This window comes from Brachyhypopomus gauderio, chromosome 9 (genome assembly GCF_052324685.1).
Source record: "Brachyhypopomus gauderio isolate BG-103 chromosome 9, BGAUD_0.2, whole genome shotgun sequence".
NCBI classification, from domain to species: domain Eukaryota; kingdom Metazoa; phylum Chordata; class Actinopteri; order Gymnotiformes; family Hypopomidae; genus Brachyhypopomus; species Brachyhypopomus gauderio.
In genome coordinates this window covers 267,487-275,000 of record NC_135219.1, presented here as the reverse complement: position 1 = coordinate 275,000, position 7,514 = coordinate 267,487, and the positions used below count along the sequence as shown (strand labels likewise).

At 47.0% G+C, this 7,514-nt stretch overlaps 1 protein-coding gene across 3 annotated transcripts in view; it reads left to right on the top strand.

The window, feature by feature from the left end:
• The window catches only part of hmcn1 (hemicentin 1), an 88,828-nt gene that overhangs the window by 31,598 nt on the left and 49,716 nt on the right, over nt 1-7,514 (top strand). For all 3 annotated transcript variants that reach the window (XM_077016327.1, XM_077016328.1, XM_077016326.1), the window contains exons 14-19: nt 191-304; nt 485-643; nt 1,209-1,403; nt 1,526-1,621; nt 5,313-5,440; nt 5,548-5,692. In XM_077016327.1, the coding sequence (XP_076872442.1) occupies nt 191-304; nt 485-643; nt 1,209-1,403; nt 1,526-1,621; nt 5,313-5,440; nt 5,548-5,692 (837 nt within the window). The remainder of the gene's footprint in view (nt 1-190; nt 305-484; nt 644-1,208; nt 1,404-1,525; nt 1,622-5,312; nt 5,441-5,547; nt 5,693-7,514) is intronic.

Here is a 7,514-nt window from a genome sequence, read left to right as displayed (position 1 = left end):
AGGTAGTTCAGGGCAAATTCGTCAAATTTAAAAGATCTGTTTGAATAATGCAGTCCTTGAGTTTTTCCATATTGAGATGTAGTGGAATAAAATGTGTGCTGCAGACAGGCATGTCCTGTCTTCACTGTGAAGAGCACTACCCTAGCTATCGTCTGCTTCTGTCTGACTCCGCCTCTCCCTGACTCCTAAGAGCCTCCCCAGGTGATCGTCCCCCAGAGCCGACTGCTGATTGGCTTAGGACAAAGAGCCGTTATGGAGTGTACGATCACAGGAATCCCACAGCCCGAGGTTCAGTGGTACAAAGGTGAGGAGACATCTCCTCGTCTCGTGCTAGGACAGCAAAGCCTGCTTCATGGCATCGCAAAAATTAGCAGCATTAATCAGACCCACAAAGTAAAATATCCATTTAATCCCTGAAAACTGTTATCCACACTAAAGTGACGCGTGTGACCTGCAGGGATCCTAACGCACGCCTCTCCTGTAGGTGACCAGAGAGTGAAGGGGTCTGTGTTTGTGAACGTGGACCCAGAACAGGAGGCTCTGAGCATCCAGCAGACCGAAGACGGAGACGCCGGAGATTACATCTGCGTGGCGGTGAACATGGCAGGAACCGCCCAGGGGAAGATCACGCTGGACGTGGGCTGTAAGCACTCGCCGCTCACAGTCCTGCTCACTCTCAGATCACTCTCAGATCACTCTCAGATCACTCTCCTCCGTAATTACTCACACATGCTGCTCTGTTTTGGAATATTTCAAACGTATTGCATCTGTTTGCATCCATGCATCTGTTTAGCATTACGAAGCAAAAATCACGGCTAGGAAGTTGGAACGTGACGTTCATTGTGAAACATTGTGTATTGTTTTAAAGCTGAAGATTTCATAACTTTTGTATTGTTGTATTCTCAGACCATCGGTGATTTTGTTTATGCTACTTTGCGTATGATCCAAAGTGTTATCTGGAAACCAAACACAGTGTGTAATGTCCATCTTGTTCTTATTACCGATGAAGGTGGTCTGGGTGTGAAGAATGAAGCAAACTAGCTGTTCATCTAAGAGCTTTCGTGATGAACTCTTTGCAAATAGTCTAAACATTTGTTATTTTAGTGAATTTATGAAATTTCAGTGAATTCAGATGCTATATTTTCCAGTCTTAAACTTTATGCCTTTTGTCAATATAATTTATGACTTATCTGACTTCTTTACACTAGCGGCTCCTGAATTCACAAGGCAGCCATCCGACGTGGCAGCAGATATCGGCTCAAACGTCACTCTGGCTTGCCACGCCCAGGGCCACCCTGAGCCACGCCTCACCTGGAGAAGAGAGGACAACTCCGCCCTCTTCTCCCATCGCCAAGGCCACAGCACTGTCACTCAAAAGAGGGGTGGAGACCTGCTCATCACCAGTAAATATTTTTTATATGCTTCTTATAATCTGGCGAGAGTATCCACTGAAGACCGATTCTGGGTCTAGCTACTTACTTTGAACAAGTTCATTGGTGCCAATCATTTTTTGTTTGTCTTCCAGACCTCTGGGTAGAAGATGATGGTACTTACATTTGTGAAGCTCAAAACCTGTTTGGCAAAATTCAGGCCAAAGCCAGAGTGACTGCCACGGGCTTGGGTAAGATCCTACATTCTCATGTGAAAGTGAAGTCAGACTCGCAAATTACATTGGGAAATTAGATTGGGAAATTCGATTATGTTCTTGTGTTCACATTGTTTAGCAAACTGTTTAATTGGTGTTGGAGGTTGGCCATTCTGATGAACTGACTGGTGGAGCCTTTAATTTCAACAGTTGTGCCACTGATGAGCTTTTCTTTATCGTTTTGCTTTACCGTACACAAACTGAGTTCAATGACGCCTGTAAGAACAGCATTTTTTGTGAAAGTGTGTGTGTGTGTGTGTCTGAATATGGCCTGACAGGGATGTTGTTTCACATGAGTAGATGTGACCAGAAAATGAACCTAACACATTCATGTGCAGTGTGTTGCCAACATCCCTCCCTGTTTTTGACCTGCAGTCTCATATATGCGAGCGTGTATGGTTCTGAGTTTAGTGGGTTCACCTCAGCTATACCCTCAAAGAATGGAGGGAACGCAGACGTTCTAATGTATTTATCAAGATCAAAGAGATGGAGACACAGCAGTGGCTCTTAGTCCAGCCCTTCCAGAACTTTCTGGAACTCTCCTGGGCGAGCTCTCATCCCAGAGCCTGCTGGACTCTCCACTTCAAAGCAAGCGGTAATCAGCTGGCCTGGCATACACAAGAAATGCCTGCATGTGTGCCTCAGGGAATGTTACGAACACCAGTTCAGAATGTGAGCGTGAAGTTCTCATGTGGGGGTTGATCCACGTCTCTGTGTGTGTGTGTGTATGGTCCCTTAACTGCAACAAAAAATGTAAAATGTAGGCTAAAGGTCACAGCTTTTCTGTGTGTCTCGGATGTCCCATAATGCTCTGCTCTGCCCCCTGGCCCACTGACACTTTTTACACATCCTTTGTGGTAGCCATGGAAACAGCAGAGGTGTGGTTAGGCCATCAGTGTTTCCACTGGAGTATCTTCTACCCCTCGTCCCACTACAGCTCAGATAAACGCCATGTGCTTGTAGTAAGGGGGTTAGTCATTGGGTCGAACGGCTTTAGTGCTTATAGTAAGGGGGTTAGTCATTGGGTCGAACGGCTTTAGTGCTTATAGTAAGGGGGTTAGTCATTGGGCAGAACGGCTTTAGTGCTTATAGTAAGGGGGCTAGTCATTGGGTAGAACTGCTTTAGTGTCTGTAGTAAGGGGGTTAGTCATTGGGTAGAACTGCTTTAGTGTCTGTAGTAAGGGGGCTAGTCATTGGGTAGAACGGCTTTAGTGCTTATAGTAAGGGGGTTAGTCATTGGGTAGAACGGCTTTAGTGCTTATAGTAAGGGGGTTAGTCATTGGGTCGAACGGCTTTAGTGCTTATAGTAAGGGGGTTAGTCATTGGGCAGAACGGCTTTAGTGCTTATAGTAAGGGGGCTAGTCATTGGGTAGAACTGCTTTAGTGCTTATAGTAAGGGGGTTAGTCATTGGGCAGAACGGCTTTAGTGCTTATAGTAAGGGGGCTAGTCATTGGGTAGAACTGCTTTAGTGCTTATAGTAAGGGGGTTAGTCATTGGGTAGAACTGCTTTAGTGTCTGTAGTAAGGGGGTTAGTCATTGGGTAGAACTGCTTTAGTGCTTATAGTAAGGGGGTTAGTCATTGGGTAGAACGGCTTTAGTGCTTATAGTAAGGGGGCTAGTCATTGGGTAGAACGGCTTTAGTGCTTATAGTAAGGGGGTTAGTCATTGGGTAGAACGGCTTTAGTGCTTATAGTAAGGGGGCTAGTCATTGGGTAGAACGGCTTTAGTGCTTATAGTAAGGGGGCTAGTCATTGGGTAGAACGGCTTTAGTACTTATAGTAAGGGGGCTAGTCATTGGGTAGAACGGCTTTAGTGCTTATAGTAAGGGGGCTAGCCATTGGGTAGAACGGCTTTAGTGCTTGTAGTAAGGGGGTTAGTCATTGGGCAGAACGGCTTTAGTGCTTGTAGTAAGGGGGTTAGTCATTGGGTAGAACGGCTTTAGTGCTTATAGTAAGGGGGTTAGTCATTGGGTAGAACGGCTTTAGTGCTTATAGTAAGGGGGCTAGTCATTGGGTAGAACGGCTTTAGTGCTTATAGTAAGGGGGTTAGTCATTGGGTAGAACGGCTTTAGTGCTTATAGTAAGGGGGTTAGTCATTGGGTAGAACTGCTTTAGTGTCTGTAGTAAGGGGGTTAGTCATTGGGTAGAACGGCTTTAGTGCTTATAGTAAGGGGGTTAGTCATTGGGTAGAACTGCTTTAGTGTCTGTAGTAAGGGGGCTAGTCATTGGGTAGAACGGCTTTAGTGCTTGTAGTAAGGTACACAACAAACACAATACAAAACGACTAGTTATGTAAAGTCAACACTGTGCTTTCACATATGAATGTACATCTAATAAATGTGCTGTGTCTTGGAAGGAGATTAAAAGCTTTTGAGGGCTGTGTTGAGGAGATCTAAGCATTTCATCAGCGTGGGTAAAGGGTGGACTCATGCCTGTCTACCCTTCATCATTCTCTCTGGAAAAGAGATTCCTCCTCACGCTGTCTGACAGCAGTTCGTCTTGGAGGACGACTTCGTTTGGCCTGTCAGATACGAGGGATTCTACAGAGCTGACTCACATACATTTGTGTACTGAACTGACTCTGTGTGTGTGTGTGTGTGTGTGTGTGTGTGTGTGTGTGTGTGTGTGTGTGTGATTGTGTATGTGTCTGTGTGTGTGTGTGTGTCTGTGTGTGTCTGTGTGTGTGTGTGTGTGTGTGTGTGTGTGTGTGTGTGTGTGTGTGTGTGTCTGTGTGTGTGTGTGTCTGTGTGTGTGTGTGTGTCTGTGTCTGTGTGTGTGTGTGATTGTGTGTGTGTCTGTGTCTGTATGATTGTGTGATTCTGTGTGTGTGTCTGTGTCTGTATGATTGTGTGATTCTGTGTGTGTGTGTGTGTCTGTGTGTGTGTGTGTGTGTGTGTGTGTGTGTCTGTGTGTGTGTCTGTGTGTGTGTGTGTGTGTGTGTGTGTCTGTGTCTGTGTGATTGTCTGTGTGATTGTCTGTGTGATTGTGTGTGTGTGTGTGTGTGTGTGATTGTCTGTGTGATTGTCTGTGTGATTGTGTGTGTGTGTGTGTGTGTGTGTGTGTGTGTGTGTGTGTGTGTGTGTGTGTGTGTGTGTGTGTGTGTGTGTGATTGTGTATGTGTCTGTGTGTGTGTGTGTGTCTGTGTGTGTCTGTGTGTGTGTGTGTGTGTGTGTGTGTCTGTGTGTGTGTGTGTCTGTGTGTGTGTGTGTGTCTGTGTCTGTGTGTGTGTGTGATTGTGTGTGTGTCTGTGTCTGTATGATTGTGTGATTGTGTGATTGTGTGATTCTGTGTGTGTGTGTGTGTCTGTGTGTGTGTGTGTGTGTGTGTGTGTGTCTGTGTGTGTGTCTGTGTGTGTGTGTGTGTGTGTGTGTGTGTCTGTGTCTGTGTGATTGTCTGTGTGATTGTCTGTGTGATTGTGTGTGTGTGTGTGTGTGTGTGATTGTCTGTGTGATTGTCTGTGTGATTGTGTGTGTGTGTGTGTGTGTGTGTGTGTGTGTGTGTGTGTGTGTGTGTGTGTGTGTCTGTGTGATTGTCTGTGTGATTGTGTGTGTGTCTGTGTGTGTGTGATTGTTTGTGTGTGTGTGTGTGTGTGTGTGTGTGTGTGTGTGTGTGTGTGTGTGTGTGTGTGTGTGTGTGTGTGTGTCTGTGTGTGTGTGTGTGTGTGTAGTCTCTCCCGTGATAGCACTCAGCCCTGCGGAGGTCAGTGTGATAGAAGAACAACAGGTCACTCTGCCCTGTGTGCTCTTGGCCGGAAACCCGTTGCCTCAGAGACACTGGCTCCATGACAACACCCTGGTGAGATAAACCACACACACGTGCGGCGCGCACACACATACACACACACACTCAACGTGTAAACACCTTACATCACACATCTGCATCTTCTGTCTGCTCGTTTACAGGTGACGTCAGGCCCGTATGTGAGCGTTCGTCGCGACGGTAGTCTGCACATTGAGCGTGTGAGTGTGTTGGACGGGGGGCGGTACACCTGCGTAGCTCACAACGTGGCTGGAGTCAGTAACCACACCACCCTCCTGCACATATACGGTGAGTGGACCACACTGTAAACACACCACCCTCCTGCACATATACGGTGAGTGGACCACACTGTAACCACACCACCCTCCTGCACATATACGGTGAGTGGACCACACTGTAAACACACCACCCTCCTGCACATATACGGTGAGTGGGCCACACTGTAACCACACCACCCTCCTGTACATATACGGTGAGTGGACCACACTGTAACCACACCACCCTCCTGTACATATACGGTGAGTGGGCCACACTGTAACCACACCACCCTCCTGCACATATACGGTGAGTGGACCACACTGTAAACACACCACCCTCCTGCACATATACGGTGAGTGGGCCACACTGTAACCACACCACCCTCCTGTACATATACGGTGAGTGGACCACACTGTAACCACACCACCCTCCTGTACATATACGGTGAGTGGGCCACACTGTAACCACACCACCCTCCTGTACATATACGGTGAGTGGGCCACACTGTAACCACACCACCCTCCTGTACATATACGGTGAGTGGGCCACACTGTAACCACACCACCCTCCTGTACATATACGGTGAGTGGACCACACTGTAACCACACCACCCTCCTGTACATATACGGTGAGTGGGCCACACGATAACCACACCACCCTCCTGTACATATACGGTGAGTGGGCCACACGATAACCACACCACCCTACCCTCCTGTACATATACGGTGAGTGGGCCACACTGTAACCACACCACTCTCCTGTACATATACGGTGAGTGGGCCACACTGTAACCACACCACCCTCCTGTACATATACGGTGAGTGGACCACACTGTAACCACACCACCCTCCTGCACATATACGGTGAGTGGGCCACACTATAACCACACCACTCTCCTGCACATGTACGGTGAGTGGGCCACACTGTAACCACACCACTCTCCTGTACATATACGGTGAGTGGACCACACTGTAACCACACCACCCTCCTGCACATATACGGTGAGTGGGCCACACTGTAACCACACCACCCTCCTGTACATAAACGGTGAGTGGACCATGCTGTAACCACACCACCCTCCTGTACATATACGGTGAGTGGGCCACACTGTAACCACACCACCCTCCTGTACATAAACGGTGAGTGGACCATGCTGTAACCACACCACCCTCCTGTACATATACGGTGAGTGGGCCACACTGTAACCACACCACCCTCCTGCACATATACGGTGAGTGGGCCACACTGTAACCACACCACCCTCCTGTACATATACGGTGAGTGGGCCACGCCCACACCGTGAAGGTCATGCTATTGCCATTAAATGTGTGTTCGCACTAAAATACGTTTGTCTAAATGGCTGGTCCGTTCTAAATGGATGTCTGAATATGATCAGGTTCTGTTGGTGAGAGTTCAGATCAGTTCTGCTCTGACTAGACATAGAGCAGGTCCAATCATAAACATCTGATGTAAGGTTCAATATGCGTATAGAACGTACATGTGCCTCCATACATACATACAGTCTTCTGCCGGATCGTGGCCCTGGTAAATATGGTGAATTAGCCAATTTATTCTTAGAAAAACAAATATCCCAAACCAAGATGTTTTTTTCCAATTTGTGTTGTTAATAGAGGGCAAATATGGAGGCACAATGAACATAATCAATTTATGTATACATTTATGTTTACATAAAACACATAAACTTATGTTTACATAAACACATCATCACGTCTCCAAAATATAAAATCAGACTTCCATGCAAACAGATTGCTGTATACGGAAGACATGCCAGGAAAAGCGTCTCCAGGTATCTGTCCACCAACATAAGCACTTTGGCTTATATGTGGCTTTA